Below are 20,890 nucleotides of genomic sequence, written 5' to 3' on the forward strand. Positions count from 1 at the left end.
AGGCACCAGACTATGGATGGTACAGTTAATGCACTGAAAGCTTCTCTTCTTACTATCTCCTCCAAATATATTGTTAACTTTAAGATACACTGTTCACTCTTGACGCCTATTGGTTAGGCGTCAGCACAGTTGTGCATGTGTAGTAGGCTTGCTCTGTACCTGCTGGTGCACACGTAGTTTCTTCCACTGCTGACATCACTGGAGTGCGCCTGTCAACTGTGCCGGCACTGGTTTGCATCTGGTGAGGTCATCACGCAGCTTGCTCAGCCACTCTATCCGGGATTTTGAGTAACAGTGTGCTGGTCACTCTGCTCCACCTCCCACAGCCTGCAACTTGGAGAGCTTTTCTGTCTGCCATGCCATGGCTGTTGCCATGCTCCCTCCACCCTCTCTCCTGCACTCAGTGCCGCGTGGTGTCCTGGTCTCTGGCCGTTGCCAGCCACAGTCAGTTGGTCCCTATCTCACCCCTGCTGGTACTTGGCACCATGCCCTGTAACCCATCAGATCCACTCTCCCCTTTTCTCTCTTTGTGTTTCCTGTTTAAAGTGATAGATCAAACTCCTTCCCATTCACTCCCACTGTACACATTCCCAATGGCAAACCCCTTCCCATTCTTAGATCTGCACCATCTTTGTTGCAGGCAGCTGCCTGGAACATCCTGGGTTTGACATCACAGGCACTAACTGCATGTTTGGGAAGTATAGCATCTGCAGTAGCGGCATCACCAAACTCAACCTTTTAAGATTTTTGGCAGAATTTTAATGAGATGGACCTGTGTGCAGAGGGTGGGGGTGGTAGGTGCAGTTCAGTGGGGTGTCAGGAGCCTGGTTGTTGTTGGAGCTAGGTTTACTGTGGCTGTTTAACACAGCCAGAGCACTGGCATCCACTTTGGGTTTCCTGACCAGTCAGAGCATGGGAGTGAAGTTGGCCAGTTGGAGGGTTTCTGTTTTTTTATTTAAAGGGACCCCAGCAGTGGTCAGGATGCCTGCATCCTACATTGGCTTCAGGAAGGAAAAGGGTGGAAGTAAGATGCAGGAACGGTGCTCCCTACTCCTCACCGGTTCTCTGACTTTTCCCTGGAGATGATGCTGGAGGCTGTGAGGGTCTGCAGAGAAGCACGGTTTCCCACAGACTGGTGGAAGTGACCAGCCTTACAGAACTTGCAGGTGTGGCTAGAAGTTGTGGAAGCTGTGAGCATCAGGTGTGTGGTCCCTTGAGCCTGAATTCAGTGTCACAGGATTTTCAATGACCTCATAATAGCAGAAAGGGTGAGTGGCATGCCACTTTCAGGTGTCATTCTCACACACTACCTTAATCTTCTGATACTTGATCTATTTGCCCACCTTATTCCCCAGAACTAATTTCAGCAATGCATCCTTCCTGTTGAGCTGGAAGCATACTGATCAAGAAAATTCTTTTGAACACACTTCAGAAACTCTTAGTCTTCTCTGCCCTTTACTCTATTACTATCCCAGTCTATATTAGGATAACTGAAGTACCTAATTATCACTATTCTGTGAGGCTCTGTCTGATTATACCTACCCCTTTTGCATCTGTGTTGGGCTCCACACAGGTTTCATCAGCCTTACCCTCAACGCATAATTCTTGTCTCCAGGAACCTGCAAGCAACTCTTGTTTGGAGGCACAAAGATATGTGGGACATGTGACGGTCACAGAATTCAGAATCATGGTAACTTCCAGGATATCTTGCACAGACATGCAAGAAAATCTTTGGGTTGTCACATGCCAGCTGAACATCGATGGATTGGAATCTGTTTTGATTGACGGATATTCCTGGATAATCTAAGGCTGCCTTGATTGCCATGTGTGCAGTCTATGAATCCCTGATCCTTTGGAAATCCAGCTAATACAACAAATATGAGAGCGCTCTGGGTCCGACTGGGTCATCAGTATCATAGTAGATGTAGGAGGCAGCTTTGCCAAACATGGCATTGATCATAGGAAATACAATTGTGGACAGCAGATTGTGAAATCCTGCAGATGTCACCAGTGACATCCCTGGGAGGAGTGGGAGGTAAAGAAATACAGGGCTATGGTGACGGTGATGGCACTGACACTGCGCGCCCTTCCACAACTTGGAAGTAAATCTTGTTCCAGGAGGCTGTAGATGTCAGCAACTTTCTGCTGCAGAAGACTGAGTCTGTTGAGGCACTCTTGCTCTGTTATGTTGAGGAAACTGTCCCTCTGTCTGTAGACCATGTGCTGGGAGTATTGCCTTTTTCAAGCTGGAACCCTGTGTCTATTTACTCTGTCCTGTGGAGTGGCATGTTACAGTGGAGAAGGCAGCTGCTGTTGCTGTGGTTATTGCTGCTAATCTTGTTCTTCATCAGAGGTCCATGGTATAGCTGTAAAAGCTGTTCCCATGCTGCAATGAAGGCTGACAGCAGAGAAATGCAGATCAGAGTGGCAAAGTCCAAGATGGGTGAAATACCTTCAAAGAGGTTGGAAATCACCTGTGAAACACTGAAAGCGCCCTCTCAAACAAGTTCTGTGAGCCTAAACCTTTCCCTTAGGCAGGGAAGCAGTGATAGTTTTTATTTGATATGCTGGAAAGCCTTTAAAATTTAATTGTTCAATGAATCCCCACTGTACTCTTGCCTTGCAAGTTTCACACAGCTCTAAAATCCCATGGCCTGAATTTTTCAGGCGGCAGGCAGACTCGGCGGGAGCAGGCGATGTGTAAAATGACGCGGTATGACGTCGGGCGGAACTCCCGACATCACCCAGCCCCATTGCAATTTCCAGGTAGGTGGGGGGCTCAGCAGAATCAGCTGTGTGCCCGCCGACCTGTCAATGGCCAATTGCGGCCATTGACAAAGTCGTTAAACTAATTAATGGACCTGGCGAGCATTAGAAAAAGAATGAAACCTCATCCACGGGCGGGATGAGGTTTCATGTGGGTTTTAAAAAATGTAATTAAAGTGTATTTAAAAGCGATGGACATGTCCCAACTCATTTGACAGTGTCACATGAGGTGACACGTCAGGGAAATTTTTTATTCTATTTTTCAAATTTTTTCTTGTGGAGCCGATCCCCCTGAGGCAGTACTTAGCCTCAGGGAGATGCGCACTCTCGCGTCAGGGAGTCCCCCCCACCCACACAAGGAGCACATAGCGCTTCCTTGCGGACGTCATGTTGGGCGGGCCTTAATTGGCTTGTCCACGTAAAATGGCGGCGTGCCCCCAATTGGGGGTGCCGATCGGAGCCAGGCCTCCGCACGCCCGCTCCTAAACTTCCCCCTCCCCTCAACGGGGGGGAAATTCTGCCTCTTGTAAAAGCTGAAAGTGAGTGGGATCACGTCGAGGTTCTGAGATGCTGGCATTTTAGGGGGGTTTGACCCTCCTCACCCGAACTCTTGGCAGTTTAAATTCTGCCTATTGTGTTTATGTTGTAAATAAAAATGAAGGGGTTTGTTTTCTCCTTCGAGACAGTGGCAGTCTTATTACCAGCTGATGTAACTTCGCTGATGGCTAAAACAAGTCTGCGTACATTTCTTAGCAAGGTACAGAATAACAGTAATTCAGATTTTTTTTGTACTTACTTGCCGCTAATAAAAACTGCCAAGGACAAACCTCACTCCGTCAACCTTATGAGCTGAAGTAATGAATAGCTGAACCATGCAGACCGGAAAGATGAGAGGTGGAATTTCCCATTCCTTGTTGAGTTAGCTAGCAATACTTTGCATCAAAATTCATAATGACCATTTTGACGAGATAATAGAGGGCACCGGTTGCTTGTGAAACCATACTCCAGAAAAAGGTGAAGACCTTAGGAAGAGAACCTGTGAATTTTGGTGAGACCGGATGAAAAGCTCCAAGAAAAAGGCTGCAACCTACACTTCAGAAGGTCTGAACTGGAAGAATTTAATGTACCTTAGCACAGCTTTAAGCAACATTATTGTACAACTGTTTAATCAGATTCATAACTTTTAACAATTCTTAAGTTGACTAATAAAGAATTCATGCCATCATCCAGCACTTTGTTTCAAATATGTGCACAAGAGATTTTTGTGCACCCAAGAACTAATTCTATTTATATGATTCACTATATAGGATTGTGGGAAAATCCACACTGAGGAAGCCCTTAACCGATTTCCAAAAATCACAAAGAAAATAGGCTGTAATTAGTGTGGCCGAGTTCATTATTTTGAGACCTATATCAGTTATTAGTATTACCCTCAGTTGTGTTATGGTAGCCTGGACTAAATCTAGGAAATGTGTTCAAATCCCACCATTGCATTGAAAAACTTGAATTAAGTTATTAAAAATTCTAGTATCAGTAAAAACTTGGGCAGGAAGAATAGAAAAGCAGTATACTATTTAAAAGGAGAGAAAAAGTTAGTATGCAGGTATAGCAAGTGATTAAGAAGGCAAATGGAATGTTGGCATATATTGCAAGGGGAATGGAAAATAAAAATAGGGAAGTTTTACTGCAAATGTGCAGGGCGTTGGTGAGACCATATCTGGAGTGCTGTGTACAGTTTTGGTGCCCTTATTTGAAAAGGGATATAATTGCATTAGAAGCAGTTCAGAGAAGGCTCACCTGACTCATTCCTGGAACAAAGGGCTTATCTTATGAAGAAAGGTTGAACAGGTAGGGCCTACATCCATTGGAGTTTAGAAGAATGAGAGATGATCTTATTGAAACATAAAAGACCCTGAGGAAACTTGATAGGGTAGATACGGGGCGGATGTTTCTCTTGTGGGAGAGACTAGAACTAGGGGACACGGTTTAAGAATAAGAGGTCTCCCATTTAAGACAGATGAGGAATTTTTTTCTCTCAGAAGGTCATTAGTCTTTGGAATTCTCTTTTCCAGAAAGCAATGGAGGCTGGGTGATCAAGGTTGAGTTAGATAGATTTTTGATAGACAAGGGAGTAAAGGGTTATGGGAGAAACACAGAATGAAAGAGTTGAGACCACAATCAGATCAGCCATGATATTTTTGAATGACGGAGCAGGCTTGAAGGGCTGAATGACCTACTCCTGCTCCTAGAACCTATGTTCCTATGCCACCATTAAAGCGCTGGATTGCTGTGAAATCCCAACTGGTTAATTAATATCCTTCAGGGAAGGACGCCTGCTGTCTTTACTGAGTCTGGCCTATATGTGGCTCCAGTTGTACACTCTTAACTGAAATAACCCAACAAGCCATTCAGGGTAACTAGGGAGATGATCACTGACAGTCTTGCCAGCAGCAGTAAATTAAAAAGAATGGTAATTATGTATGACATTTTATTGAAGGCCGTTTCGAATAATGCTTCTTTTCCATATATTTCTCACATTCCTCATAGACCCAAATCCTGGATTGAAGAACAACAGATGGGAGCTTTCCTTAGTGTAGCTAAAGGCTCAGATGAAGAACCAGTTTTCTTAGAGATTCACTATAATGGTTCCAAAGTATCCGGTGAATCACCATTAGTCTTTGTAGGAAAAGGTATAACATTTGACAGGTAGGTTCTGACTTTCCTTCATTGTTCTCTGTAAAAAAAAATTTTTTAAATCTCTCGAAGTCATGTATTAGCTTTCCAACCAGAAAGTTGGTGATTAAATAATAGGCCAGAACTTTAACTGAAAGAAACAGGCAGGTTTGGTTGGGGGATGGGGCTGCTGGAGCTCAAGTTTCAGAAAATCTGTTTCCAACTCATATCCGCCTCCATTTCTGGCTTTAACTAAAACTGGAAGCTTAGTGGTTGAGCAACTTGACCCAAATGGCAGGTTGGAATTTTAAATATGATAATGAGACTGGGAATCTCATTTTTGTTCTATTTTTTGGGCTTTTGTTGCTGCTGACTGTATTTCCGGGGTGTTGGGTAACCCAGCAGCTTCGTCAAGGTAAGGACGGTGGATTCAGGCTCCACATTTACCTCCTGAATCAAATACCTGTCTGAGGAGCCTCTCCAATCAGAGGCTCCCCCAACTACCTTCCCCACTAGGTCCTCATCTTCTCCACAAACCAAGCCCTGATTGTTCCCACAACCCAGGTCCCACTCACCCCTACTGCCAGACCCAGATCTTTCCCACAAACCAGGCCCTGATCTCCCCCTATTATCAGACCCCACTCTCCCCATAACCACCAGAACCTGATCTCTTCCCCCACCTTCCCTCTAACCCCTGTATGAGGCATTGATTTCCCTACCACTGTCACTATTCTTCCCCAACCCCACCAAAGAGGCCTCCAATCTTGTCTACTACCGGGCCTCTGACTTTCTGCCTCCCCAACCCCCCACCCCAAGATCAGCAGGCCCCTCCATTCAACCCCACCGAGGACTTCCCTTTTGCGCCCCCCCACTCTGATCAAACCTCCTCTGGTCAAACCCCTCCTTAATCGACCCCAAAACGTGATCAACTCCTCATTCCTGGCATACCACCACCTGTCACTATCAGTGACCATCACCCAACCTGACTGGAGGCCCAGCTATCAATCACGCAGGGACTCTAGGCAAGGAACCGATCCCTGATACTAGAGATCCGCTGAAACTGCACAATGTTGAGGGAATCCCATTTCGTGCAGGTCAGGCCAGTAACAATACCGGCCATAGTTTTTACTGAAGGTCCCACCTGTCCATTATTGATTGAGGTGTTTTAGGGCAGTGCTCTTCAGAAATTCTGACTGTGCAAACTCCCATGACAAAGGTAATTATTTTCCTAAATCAAGTTATTTTTTCCACCTCCTTGTCTCATAATGTGAAGGCATTACTTACTCCAGTAATTAAGGTTTTCATTGGATTATCATCCAAAGTAAACCACAGCTTGGTGCATGATCCCACCTTACCATATCTTTAATCTACCCTGACCTAGCCTTGGTCATGGTAGAAATGGAACCTTGATATCCACTAGCATTTGAACTCGAACTCTTCTTGGTTGAGTTTTTCCAGGGTTTCGTTTAGTTACCACATAGTATTGGAAAGATAACTGGAAAGTCCTGCCTGAGAGCACTATGTCCACAGCAATTCACTTAGGCTCTTAGCAAATTCATTCTAACTGGACTTCATATGATAGGAGAAGTTAGCTTTGATTGTAGAACAGAATAGCATTTCATATTTATGCATGTGGAGTTGTATTTTAGCTGACTGTATCTTCACCTTCTCTTTTGGCAGTGGTGGAATTTCAATTAAACCTGCATCAGGTATGGATGCAATGAGAGCTGACATGGGCGGAGCAGCAACAATCTGTTCTGCCATCATCACTGCAGCATCTTTGAAGCTTCCCCTTAACATTATAGGTAAAGCATTGGGATATGATTCTCCCATAAGGCTGAAAACTTTGAGGTGTTACCAAAATGAGGATCTAGCATTTGTAGTTTGCTCTAGCTGCACAATTTGAGTTTCCGAACATTGAACCCTTTGGGTACTGAATGCTGTTTCTTGCATTTAAAATGTGGGAGCATTATCTGTACCTACACAATTTATATATCATCTTAAAGAGAGCATGTGTAGAATCGCATGGTTTATATTCTTGAAATAAATTGCATTTTTTGTGCTGCAAGTACCTTTCTGTTTATATTTTGTTTAGTTCTCAAAGGGTTAAAATCTACATTGCTAGAAGGCAACATTGGAAATTCCTTTGTAATAAAATTAGTTTACCCAAACAAATCAATATTCTTTTTCTAAATATTTACCTCAGTTGATTTAATTTCCCATACCGAAGTGGTCTTGTTCAATCTATTATTTATTATTTGAATAGGCTAGCAAGGAAAGAAGAAAGATTGAAGTACTTTGCTCCCCAGCCTCCCATCCCAAAAGGAGGTAGGTTAGGCGCACTCAGCACTTCCCCAGAAAGTCCTTATATAAGCTATTCTCACTTCAATGAGGTGACCCCCTACCCCCACCCCATTCTATAGGAAATTAGTACTTTACTGGCATCAAGTGCAGCACTGCACTGAAGAATGTTTTAAAATCTGGTCAATGGTGTGTAATTTCTCTAAATTGTGGAAGAATGAGAAGAATCAGGTACTGAGCCAAAGACTTTACTTTGCTGAATAGGGCGTTGCTTTTAATTCTTACCATCTCCTTTAGAGGCTGCCAGGATATGGAAGATGCACGCTGAGCTTTGGTGGAAAAGTTTTATTAATGACTAATATCTTTAAGGTCTGGCTCCTTTGTGTGAGAATATGCTGAATGGCAGAGCAAATAAACCTGGTGATGTAGTCAAGGCGAAGAATGGGAAAACAATACAGGTAAACCAATGTTTTATTGTTAAAATGCCATAAGATTATGACCCATGTGTGATTTTGCTAATAATCTTTTGTGCAGAAACTTTTATCAAATATCTTCTGGATATCCATATGATATCCAGAATGTTAGTGACTCAAAATGTCAGACTGGACCTATCTATCAAAAATCCATGCTGATTCTCTGATTAGTTCATACTGGCCTGAGTGCTCAGTTACTCTGCCTCTGGGGATAGGTTCTATAGTCTCCATAATTGATTTAAATTGACAGCGCTGTATTTTCCTGGTTTCTTCCTCTCTCCTTGAATAATTGAGCGCCAGTTGCAATTTTCTATGACATCATTCACAAAACTAGAAAGCTTCAGAAAATTGATGAAAACATATCTCATCTAATCTAGTTGACATATTTAAAATAATAAAGTAATTCAATATCATAGATACGAAAAAAGTATTTACATTGATGAGGACATCTTAAAGTATGTCATTCAGGAGTAAAATCAGAAAGCACTTTTTCACATGAAGGGTAATGGGGTGTGGATATCGTCGACAAGGCCAGCATTTGTTGTCTATCTCTAATTGTATTTGAGAAGTGGTAGTGAGTTAGAAAGGGGCACATTGCAAAGTAGTTTGTGAAGCACTGTTGCAGTCCTTTGCTTCACTTTGCATGTACATAATTCAGCAAAGTCATGTTTTGTTGTTAGTATGGACTTCATCCTGGATTACATGCACTATTGCATTAAATGCTGAAATGCTGAAGTCACTTTGGTGATTTGGTGCAACTGCATGGTTGACAGTCTTGATGGTAATAAAAGGTAATAAAAGGGAAAATTAATGTTTCTACCCACTTGAAGTATAATAATTCCACCTATTTGAAGTGACCAAGAAGCAATTTGTATTTCACTACAGTTCATAATAAGTGCTCTAATTACATAATTCCTTGCCACAAAAAAGTTTAGATCTTTTTGTCTGCGCTCACTCTCATCCCTGGATTTTGTCCTCCCCTTGTACTGTGAAACTGGATACAAAAAATTAATTTACTCGTCTGCCATTTCTTTATTGTCTGTTACAGTCTTGTCTTTAGTCGTGCTGAATAGACCAAATATTGTTGAAATTCAGATGTCAATGCCCTCTGTAGAGGAATTCTTTGTGTGATGGATCTTTTTAATTTATTTGAATAGCATAGTTTGAAAAAAATTGAGCATTATATTAAGGCAGGCCAGTGGATCACAGTATGCTGTACAGTAGAACAATTATACATCAACTGAGACTTCCATTAATGTCAATCAAAATCTCATCGGCACTACTATGGGCATTGAGCAGAGAGCATAGAGCAGAGCGTATAGAAAATCAAACAACTAACTATTGAACTGTTGTGTATCTTTTAATGGCTACCCATGGATCAGAATTGGTAGAGGCTTGTGACTATGTTTCCAGCTTGTCTTCTTGGAGGAAATGGAGGCAGAGTGCCATGGTTGATTTCTTTTTCCAGTGGTGGAAGGTCTGTGGTAGATTATAGAGGTCCAGAAGTTTTGAGGGGATAGTCTGGCAAGGACTGAAAGGCTAATCAGTTGTGGTAAATTGCAATGCATGATTGGGACTGAAAACAGCTCCATGGGGCGGTGGGTTGGGTGGGGGCTGAAGGTCCATTGTGAGAGTGAAATTATTCTAAATGAGAATGAAGTGGTGTGGGAATAGAGAGGACTTGGATCTTGGTGCTTGCCTAAGAACACAGGAAATACTTGACAGAACAGTAACTGAACCAGCAAGGAGAAAGGTTCTCATATGGGACAGGGAGTGCAAGGCTGATCCAGTAGACCAAGAAATGGAGGCTTTATACCATGGTGGCCTGGGAAGGTGGATGAGGAATAGGTTACTCGGTGATTGCTTACAATGATCTTTGTGATTACTAAGTGGTAGGGTGGAGATCAAGTATCATCAAAGGATTTAGTCATTAGGTCATGCACAAGGATGTGATGGATAGCTTAATTGGGGTGGAATATTTAATTTAGAGTTTCTAACTTAGCATTAGTAATAATTACTAATATTTAGTTAAAAACTCTAATTAAAAACTGTAAAAATAATTAATACTTCTACTGACATGTTTGTTTGCTCAGACACAAGACTGTTCCACATTGACACTTGGTGGTCAGAGCCTTCAAGCAGACTCCCCTCATGGTTTGAACGCTGTTGTTTTAGGAGATAACTTTATTTTCATTTTATTTTCATTCGGGGATGTAGATGACACTGACTTAGCAAATATTAATTGTCAATTCCTGGCTGCCCTGAGTTGACCAGGTAAACCATTAAAAGGATGGCACGTTCTGTTCTTTGAAGCACATGAAGAGTCATTAGTGTTTTTATGAGAATAGTTCTCGTGCTCATGCATACAAATTACCAGGTTTATTGAATTGAGTTTTACAGTTTACCACAGTGGAAGTTAAGATCACGAAGCTGGGCTGCTGGACCAGAACGTACTTTAAACACAAGGCTACCATTCCTTATTGTAGTGTGATACTTAATATTGAAAAAAACAATCACAATGCTATCTACAAGCATAATAGGTACAGGAAGTAATTATGAACAATATTATAATAGATTTTGTCATTGGCCAGTGATGTCCAATTTGTTAACCATGAGCAATGTGTGACTAATTGGAAATCTAGATGTAGCTCATTGCATTTCTGATTAGTAAATATGAAAGTGAGCATGGTATTAATCACCATCATTGGACATACGATTTCGATGCTTTTGTGTACGTTATGCATGTATACATTAACCTTTTTGTGCATTGTTGCTAAAATGATAAGATGAATAACAGATTGCAAGTGTGTTTTTATAGTTGTCAGTATCATACTTCCTTGGTTGCTGATGGTCCTGGATGTTAAGTTAATACACACGTGAAGTACACTTATCTGTATTATGTTTTCTATTAAAATTGGTGCATGCAGCTAAAACGATGTAGCAGTAGCCACAATTGTAGCTAGGGACAGATTCTGTTGAAGAACACAACCATGGAAGGGGCCTAACATAGGAGTTTTCAATAAATGTTATGACCCATTCATTGATTTTAATATATAATAGATTCGTGTTTTATCAGATGCCTGAAGCATGCCATTAAGTGCTCTCATACAGAATAGCACTTATAACATCCACCCACTACCTCCCCTCCACCATCCCCATGCATAAGACTAAAGATGGTAAATTATTTTCTTTGAACTAGTGGCACAAGTGTGATCATTGCAGCCTCATGTAAAATTTTCAGGACTGTAGAACAGATGGCTGACAGTGACATCACCTGCAACAGACAATTCAGAGATGGAATGGAATGAGATCATGGAGCGGTTTCTAGGGGACGATAAGGATTTTAAATATAATTTGGGGGGCTACGAGCTAATGTAAGTTGCCAAGAACATGGTTGACTGATGAACAATGCTTTGTGTGAGACCGGACATGAGTGGCAGAGATTATGGAGCACAAGGGGCCAGAAAAAAAAGCGTTGAAATAGATGAAAAAGGTATTTATACAGGTTCCATCAGCAAAGGTACAGCCAGAAGCAGATGGTATTATGGAGGTAAGCAAATGATCATGGTATGGGTTTATATTTATTCCAATTTAATTTACAATAAAGTGGTCTCTCCAAGTATCAGATGAACTTCCCCAAAAATGCCCACAAAGGAAACACATTTCAGGAAAGCAAGTTCAAGTTATTCTTCATAAATTGGAGGGATACCCAGCTCCTCCCACTTGGAGGGATCAGGATAAGGAAAATGACCAAAGACTGCGTCAGGATCATACCATAGGTGCCAGAGAATCCAGAACCACATGAAGCCACTGAGAAACTCAGCCTGCAGTGCTTGACTCTTGGTCAGTTGTGGATACTGTCGATATTGGGGTTCAATATGGGCCTCACCACCAGCTCTCCTGATCAGAGATTTCCCTGAGCTCCAACCCTGCAGTAGCCTGGACCCACTCCACAACATTGCCCGCAACGCCCTCACCGAGGACATGGCGTCCACTGTGCCCAGACAAATCTCCTCCACAAGATCAACTTAGTTAAACAAGACGCTGATTGCAGCTGTCTTGATTCAGTTTGACTGGCTGGTTCGGAGTGGGGTGCGGGTGTAGAATATAAGGGGAGTGGGAATGTGGTGGGACTAAATATTATTCAGTCTCCTGAGCCTCAGAGTTGAACTCCATTCTTTAATTTGTTTTTATATATGTGATAGTGAAACCTGAGTTATGTTGTAAATTGAAGTTGATGATGGAGGATTAGGTATTTCTCTCACACAAAAAAAATTGCTGACAGTGTCATTCTGATTTGTGTTATCTGGTAACTGATGGGGTTGAAGATTGAAACTTGATTTTGGGAGGTGTTGTTTGTGGTTTCAAATTGATTATTTGTGAAACCATCAGAAGTAATTGACTTGAACCAGAATCCTAAGTGTTTGTGCTATCCATTATTTTATATGTTGGGGTTCCAGTTGCAGATCTTATTTAGGAAGTTTTCTCCTATATTTTTAAGGTGGATAACACAGATGCTGAGGGTCGTTTGATACTAGCTGATGCCCTGTGCTATGCACACAACTTTAACCCCAAAGCAATTGTAAACGCTGCAACGTTAACAGGTATTGTAATGCTGATTTTCTTTGATCTTGCACAAGATCAGTGAGTGCATGAGTAGAATAACAGGGACACCTTAACAATATAATACAAAAGCAAAAAACTGCGGATGCTGGAAATCCAAAAATAAAAATGCCTGGAAAAACTCAGCAGGTCTGACAGCATCTGCGGAGAGGAATACAGTTAACATTTCGAGTCCGTATGATCACCTTAACAATGATGTTTCCTTAAGAATGAGAGCACTGAAAATGTTGTTCCAACTACAACACTTTGTTAATTTGACAGTGAAACTCCTTTGCTTGACAACTTTAGAAATATGTTTAGGGCAAAACTTTTAATTCAGAATTTAAAAAAATAATTCTTTGGATATGGGTATTGCTGGCAAGTTTGGCATTTATTGCCCATACCCTATTTTGCCTGAGAAGGTGGTAGTGAACCTTCTTGAACCCTAGCAACCCGGGTGAAATTCTTTGTAGTGATTTGATACAATTAAGTGAATTGTATGGCCACTTCAAAGGGCAGTCGAATCAACCATGTTCGTGTGGGACTGGAGTCATATGTAGGCCAGACAAGGTTTGAATATTCAATATTCCTTCCCTAAAAGGGAGTGGGAATGTGGTGGAGCTAAATATTATTCAGTCTCCTGAGCCCAGAATTGAATTTCATACTTTAATTTATTTATATATATGTAATACTGAAATGCAAGTCAGGAGTGTAATGGAATACTCTCCACTTGCCTGGATGAGTGCAGCTTCAACAATACTCGAGAAGCCTGACACCATCCAGGACAAAGCAGTCCACTTGATTGGCACCACACCCATAAACATTCACTCCCTCTACCAGCAACACACAATGGAACCATCTACAAGATGCACTGCAGGAACTCACCAAGCCCCCTTAGACAGCACCTTCCAAAGCCACCACCGTTTAGATGGACAAGGGCAACAGACAGTGGGAACACCACCTGGCAGTTCTCCAAGCCATTCACCATCCTGACTTGGAAATATATTGCTGTTCCTTCACTGTTGTTGGGTCAAAATCCTGGAACTCCCTCCCTAACAGCATTGTGGATGTATCTACAGTACATGGATTGCAACGGTTCAAGAAGGCAGCTCACCACCTTCTCAAGGGCAATTAGAGAAGGGCAATAAATGCAGGCCTTGCCAGTGATGCCCACATCCCCTGAACAAATAAAAAATAAATGAATCAATCATTTGTGTTTTTACAACAATCCGATGACATCTTGGCCTTTTACAGAAACCGTTTTTTTTATTTCTAGGTTCTTAAAAACTAAATTCAAACCCTTAATCTGCCATGGTGGAATTTGAACTTGTAAACTCTGGATTATTAGTTCCGACCTCTGTCTTGTCCAGTAAAATAATCCCTACCCTATTGAAATATATACAATTGTGATAGCAGGGATGTTGTTGCTTACGTTATGCAAAATCTTGGTAGCTAAAGATTAGTTTTTTTAAAATTTGAGCTCCAGTGATTTCATTTGAGCTATTTTCACAGGTGCTATGGATGTTGCTCTGGGATCAGCAGCTACTGGGGTTTTCACCAACTCTGACTGGTTGTGGGGGCATCTCAGACAAGTAAGAATCGTTTATGCTATCTTTTATACCAAACATTGTAAAACATCATTTCTATTTAAAACACTTTTTTGAAATGGAGAGATGAGGACTATTACTGCGGTCCTACACTCGCGCAAGAAAGCCAGGCTTGAAGGAAATGTAAGTTAGAGATGGAGCTCAAGTACTGTTAATTAGCCATATAAATTTTTAGAACAATCAGCCAACAGTATTGTGTCAATCTGTTAAATAACCAGTTTCTATCATTGCCTGTACTATACGATGATATTGTGATGCCAGCGTGAATTTGTGAATAACTGTCATCATCTGTCTCCTCACCAGATTAATAAGACAGTTTTTAGGATTTACCCATAAATCACAAGGTATAAGATGACCCCATTTTACCAGCCTCAGAAATCATGGGCAGAATTTTGCCCTTGGATGGTGTGCGGGCCCCACGGGCTTGGCGGTGGGCGGACAGCCGACCTCCGCCACAGAAACGGGGCCTGCCGCCATTTTGAGTGGGCGGGCCAATTAAGGCCTGCCCAGTGGCCTGCTGTTCCGGGGGGGAGGGAATCCCCAACTGTCAAAGTGCGCACTTCTCCCTGAGGCAAAGTCCTGTCTTAGGGAGATTCGTGACAGGTAAGTAAAGTCTAAAAATAGAAAAATAATAAAATTATTAACATGTCCCCCTCATGTGACAATGTCACACAAGGTGGGACATGTTAATAATAAACACTTAAAATTGATTACATTTTTAAAAAACGGACATGAAACTTCATCCTGCCAGTGGATGAAGTTTTATGAATAATCTGGAGCCCGCTGGGGCTCCTGGCCTGCCCGCCAGCCTTAAGGTTGGCAGGGCAGGTCTTTAAATACTTTAATTAGCCTGTCAATGGCCTCAATTGGCCATTGACAGGTGGGCGGGTGGACAGCTGATTTCGCAGTCCGCCCGTCTTCCTAAAAATTTAAAGGGACCGGGATGACGTCGGGGATTCCTCCCGACATCATCCCACTTCATTTTCCCCTCGATGAGCTGGCCCCCGCCCCCAAATCGCCGAGGGGAAAATCCTGGCCCAGGTTTTTGGACATATTTGGCGTATAATTTGACACACTTTTTAGCTAAGACATGCTATTAGTAGTCAGCCTCAGCTTTTCACCCCACCGATGAATGTTTTACTTACCTTATAACTGGGCACAAGGGATCAAGCAGGCAATTTGGGCTGTGTTGCAAAGATACGTGGGGATTTAAGACATATCCATTCCTTACGTGGATGCTGATGGAATTTCAAAATGGCGACCACCCACACGTACACCACGTATACTCGATGTGTAAGGTGAACATCATTTTTGGAGGGATTTTTCAAGGCTTCAAAGGTCGATTTATACGCCAGCATCTGCAGTACTGATTTGGTTGCAAAAAAGGGACATAGCTTTATGAATGTAGAAAGCTATTTAAAATCAAATACCCTGATTTATTATGTAAGTTGATGTTTCAGTATATTATAGGGCCATAATATTGTAACGAGAAAGGACCATTTTTGCATGCAGCTCTATCTTCCATTCAAGTCCTTTATTATCAGGGTGATTCAAAAAAATGTTTATTTTGGAGATAATTTACAGCATTCAGATTCTAATCCATGATGTACTCTTTGATGTTTTCATTATTAACAGTGCATGCCTAATTAGCTTGAAAAGTAGCTTGAAACTAATTTGAATTTGAATGTATTCTTTATTTACCATTTTCTGTTTTAAAATGTAACATTAGGAATATGAATATAAAGTTTTTCATTGAGAAAAAAAGTTTAAATAATGTCCTTTTCAGTTTGGGATTGTGGAATTGATAATCTTCGTGCATTTTTAATCATGACTGTTTGATGCTGAGATGTACTATTCTTTAGGCTAGTGTTGTGACTGGAGATCGAGTGTGGAGGATGCCACTTTTTCAGCATTACACCAGGCAGGTCACAGAATCACAACTGGCAGACCTGAACAACATTGGCAAATACAGGTGAGTACGGTATCATGCCCTAACTCGAAGTAATTCTCACTTTGTTTATTTTGTATTACTTTTATGACATTAAAAGCACATCATATGAAACTGGAGAAATTAATCACAGGAATAGGAGGAGATCATTCAACCCCTTGAGTTTGTTCCGTTATTCACTGACAGCATGGCTAATCCGTATCTTAACTCCATACACCTGCCTTACTCCATGTACCTTAATACCCTTGGCTAGCAAACCTATCAGTCTTGGATTTTTAAAGGAATTCCATGGCCAGGAATTTCCCCTTGGCGATTTGGGGTTGGGGCCCAGTTGCCATGGGGAAAATGACGGGAGGAATCCCCGACGTCATCCCGGGCCATTTAAATTTTTAGGAAGGCGGGCGGACAGCGAAATCAGCTTTCCGCCTGCCGACCTGTCAATGGCCAATTGAGGCCATTGACAGGCTAATTAAAGTATTTAAAGACCTGCCCGTCCAACCTTAAGGCTGGCGGGTAGGCCAGGAGCCCCTTCTGATTATTCATGAAACTTCATCCACTGGCGGGATGAAGTTTCATGTCCATTTTGTACAAAAATAATAAAATTTATGTGTTCCTTATTAACATGTCCCATCTCATGTGACATTGTCACACGAGGGGGACATGTTAATAATTTTATAATGTTTCTCTTTTTAAAGTTTTTACCACTGTCAGTATTCTCCCTGAGACAGGATTTTGCCTCAGGGAGAAGTGCGCTCTTTCACGCACATGTGCGAAAGAGCGCACATTGACACATGAGGAATTTCTCCCCCCACCCCGCACAGGAAGCGCTTAGCGCTTCCCGTCGAGGATGCCGCTGGGTGGGCCTTAATTGGCCCGCCCACTTAAAATGGCGGCGGGCCCCGTTCCAGTGGCGGGGGTCGGCTGCCCACCCGCCGCCAAGCCGGTGGGGCCCACCCGCCATCCAAGGGCAAGATTCTGCCCCACGTATCTACAACCTTTTGGTGAAGAAACATTTCCTAACTTCTCTCCTGGTTCTGATTTTAAGATTATGTCCTCTTGTCCTAGACTCACCTACCAGCCAAAAATGTTTTTCTCTGTTTACTCTAGCAATTTCTTTAAAAGTCCAGGTTTCTCAATCACTTACCCCTTAACCTTCTGTATTCCAAGGAATACAAACCTGGTTTATGTAATCTCTTGTCATAATCTACCATTCTACCTTTCTTTTGTGTATCTCACAAAAGCTTTTGACACTGTGAGCAGGATGGGTCTTTATCACTTACTAGAGAAAATCAGCTGTCCTCTCAAGCTTTGCAGTCTCATATGTCCTTCCATGATAACATGCATGGCATCATTTAGTTCAACGGTTCACCCCTTGACAGTTTTAAGATCAAGAATGTGGTGAAATAGGGCTGCGTCTTAGCCCTGACTCTGTTTGGTATCTTCTCTGCCCTGCTGACCTATGCTTTCCCTGCTGACAAGGGAGGAGGGACCTTCCACACATGATCAGATGGGAAACTCCTCAATCTATCAAGACTAAACGTCAAGACAAAAATGCAGCATGTCCTGATCAGAGAAACTTCTGTATGCTGATGATGCTGTATTAGTTGACCAGACAGAAGACCAGCTCCAAAGGCTCATGGATTGTCTGCCCCATGCCTGTGTCATGTTCACATCACCACCGGTGTCAAGAAATCTGTGGCAGTGGGACAGGGTATTGTGTCTCTGCTTGTGACCAGACTCAATAACATCACTGGAAGCAGTAAGCAAATTCGCTAACTTGGATCTATGGTGACAGACAAGCTATCTCTTGATGAAGAGCTCAACACAGACATTGGGCAGGCAGGCACCAACATTGGCCGACTAACAAAATGGGCATGGAAAAACAACAGGCTGATGGGCGGGACCAAAATGCTTATATCTGAGGCCATTATCCTCAGTACATTGCTGTATGACAGTGAAGCCTGGAAACCCTACTCCTACCATGTTAAAAAGGATAAATAACTTGTATCTCCCACAGCTTGACATCACAGGGAAAGACAAAGTCACCAGTGAAACAGTCCTTTCTAGAGCATATGTGCTGAGCATACTAACACTTGTCAAGCAAAGAGGGCTTTCCTGGCTTGGGCATGTGCATAGAATGGAAGATGGCTGCATCCCCATGGTTATGCTATACCAGAAGGGCGTCCAGAGTTCCGATTCAAGGATGCTTCAAATGAGACGTTAAAGCTCTCAACATCATTCACGACAAGTGAGAAACTCAAGCTGACGATTGAGGCAAATGGAGTCAGGAGTTTGCCACTACAACAACATGTGTTTTAAGAAGCTCCAAAGCAGACACCAGCTCTACAAACAAGGCGTCAGCGGAGATCATCCTGCACCCCTCGCAAGGAACAGCTTCATGTGCAGCACTCATGGTAGACATTGCCTTTCCAGAATTGGCTTGTTCAACCATCAAACAAAGTGCAGCAGATGATCTCATTTGACTTCACCAAATTTTGAGGCTGCATTCCTATCATCTCTCGCAGATGGAAGGATGCCAACCAACCATCATAATCTAACCCTTGGAGCCCTGATAACATTCTGGTGAGTCTTCTAAGACTGATACGTGCGATCTGAAGTGCAGTGCTCCAGAACTCTACAAAGTAATTTGCATGTGGTCTAACCAGAGATTTGTAAAGCTGTAACAAAACATTCTCCCCTTTATGTTCTAGCTCTCCAGTTATAAAGGATAGGAAACTTCCTGCTGATTATCACCTACTGCCCTCCCTCAGCTGATGAATCAGTACTCCTCCATGTTGATCACCACTTGGAAGAAGCACTGAGGATGGCAAAGGAACAGAATGAGTGCCCTTGGTGGTACCTCTGAGTGGGGGACTTGAATGTCCAGCACCAAGAGTGGCTCAGTAGCACCACTACTGACCAAGCTGGCTGAGTACTGAAGGATATATCTGCCAGACTGGGCCTGTGGCAGCTGGTGAGGGAATCAACAAGAAGGAAAAATCTACTAGACCTTATTCTCACCAATCTACCTGTCACAGATTCATCTGTTCGTGACAGTACTGGTAGGAGTGACCACCGCACAGTCCTTGTGGAGACAAAGCCCCCTCTTCACACTGAGGATACCCTGCATCATGTGGTGTAATACAACTGCCGTGCTAAATGGGATAGATTCAGAAACAATCTAGCAACTCAAAACTAGGCATCCATCAGGCAGAAGCAGAATCGGATTCAACCACAATATGTAACCTCATGGCCTGGTATATCCCTTAATCTCTACCATTACCATCAAGCCAATGACTCAATCCTGGTTCAATGAAGAGTGCATGAAAGCATGCCAGGATCAGCACCAGGCACACCTAAAAGTGAGGTGTCAACCTGGTGATGCCACAATACAGGACTACTTGCATGCCAAACAGCTGAAGCAGCATGCAATAGACAGAGTCAAGTGATCCTACAACCAACCTGATCAGATCAAGGCTCTGCAGTCCTACCAGATCCAGTCATTAATGGTGGACAATTAAACAACTAACCAGGGAAGTAGGTTCCACAGAGAGCCTCCTTCTCAATGATGGAGGAGCCCAGCACATCAGTGCAAAAGACAAGATTGAAGCATTTGCAACCACTTTCAGCCAGAAGTGCCAATTGGATGATTCATCTCTCTCTCCTCCATCAGTCCACAGCATCATAAATGCCAGTCTTCAGCCAATTCGATTCACTCCACTTGATATCAAGAAAACGTCGAAGGTACTGGATACTGCAAAGGCTCTGGGCCCTGAGAACATTCTGGCAGTAGTACTGAAGAGTTGTGTTCCAGAACCAACATTGCCTCTAGCCACACTGTTTCAGTAAAGCTACATCACTGGCATCTACCTGACAATGTGGAAAATTGCCCGGGTATTTCATGTCCAAAAAGCCACCACTAATCCAATCTGCCCAATTACCACCCCATCAACATCCACTCGATCATCTGTAAAGTGATGGAAGGCATCGTCGACAGTAAATCAATGGTGAAGGCATCACTATTTTTCCTTAGTTCTGATGAAGAGTCATTCGGACTCGAAACGTTAACTGTGTTCCTCTCCATAGATGCTGTCAGACCTGCTGAGTTTTTCCAGATATTTTTGTTTTTGTTTTGGATTTCCAGCATCCGCAGTTTTTTGCTTTTATCTTAGTGAAGGCATCATTGCTGTCCATTGATTGAAAAATGATGCCTACTCAGGGTTGCAAGTTTCTGCCATGGGACTTCGTGTGACTGAACAGGCCATTTCTTGACCCACAGATCTTTGTGCATGTGGGGTAGGATATCCTATGAGGTAGTGGGGTCCAAAGTGCAGGATTTGCTTCCTATTCTATCCTTCTCTGCCACCACTCTACCTCATCATTAGGCATTGGGACTTAAAGCATGCTACAACTTGATAGACAAGTTGTTGCCACTCTGAACGATTATCATTAAGGTCAATTATTAATCATTAAGGTCATGCTTCAAGGGTAGCTTCAGAGTGCCTGTAGGGAGGTGTCAG

At 42.6% G+C, this 20,890-nt stretch overlaps 1 protein-coding gene across 1 annotated transcript in view; it reads left to right on the top strand.

Annotated features, from left to right (window-relative positions):
* The window catches only part of lap3 (leucine aminopeptidase 3), a 67,696-nt gene that overhangs the window by 36,012 nt on the left and 10,794 nt on the right, over positions 1–20,890 (top strand). Inside the window, exons 7-12 of the mRNA XM_078545356.1 lie at positions 5,314–5,472; positions 7,120–7,244; positions 8,110–8,198; positions 12,715–12,817; positions 14,328–14,407; positions 16,285–16,394. Of these exons, the coding sequence (XP_078401482.1) occupies positions 5,314–5,472; positions 7,120–7,244; positions 8,110–8,198; positions 12,715–12,817; positions 14,328–14,407; positions 16,285–16,394 (666 nt within the window). The remainder of the gene's footprint in view (positions 1–5,313; positions 5,473–7,119; positions 7,245–8,109; positions 8,199–12,714; positions 12,818–14,327; positions 14,408–16,284; positions 16,395–20,890) is intronic.

This window comes from Cetorhinus maximus, chromosome 1, assembly GCF_964194155.1.
Source record: "Cetorhinus maximus chromosome 1, sCetMax3.hap1.1, whole genome shotgun sequence".
NCBI lineage: Eukaryota > Metazoa > Chordata > Chondrichthyes > Lamniformes > Cetorhinidae > Cetorhinus > Cetorhinus maximus.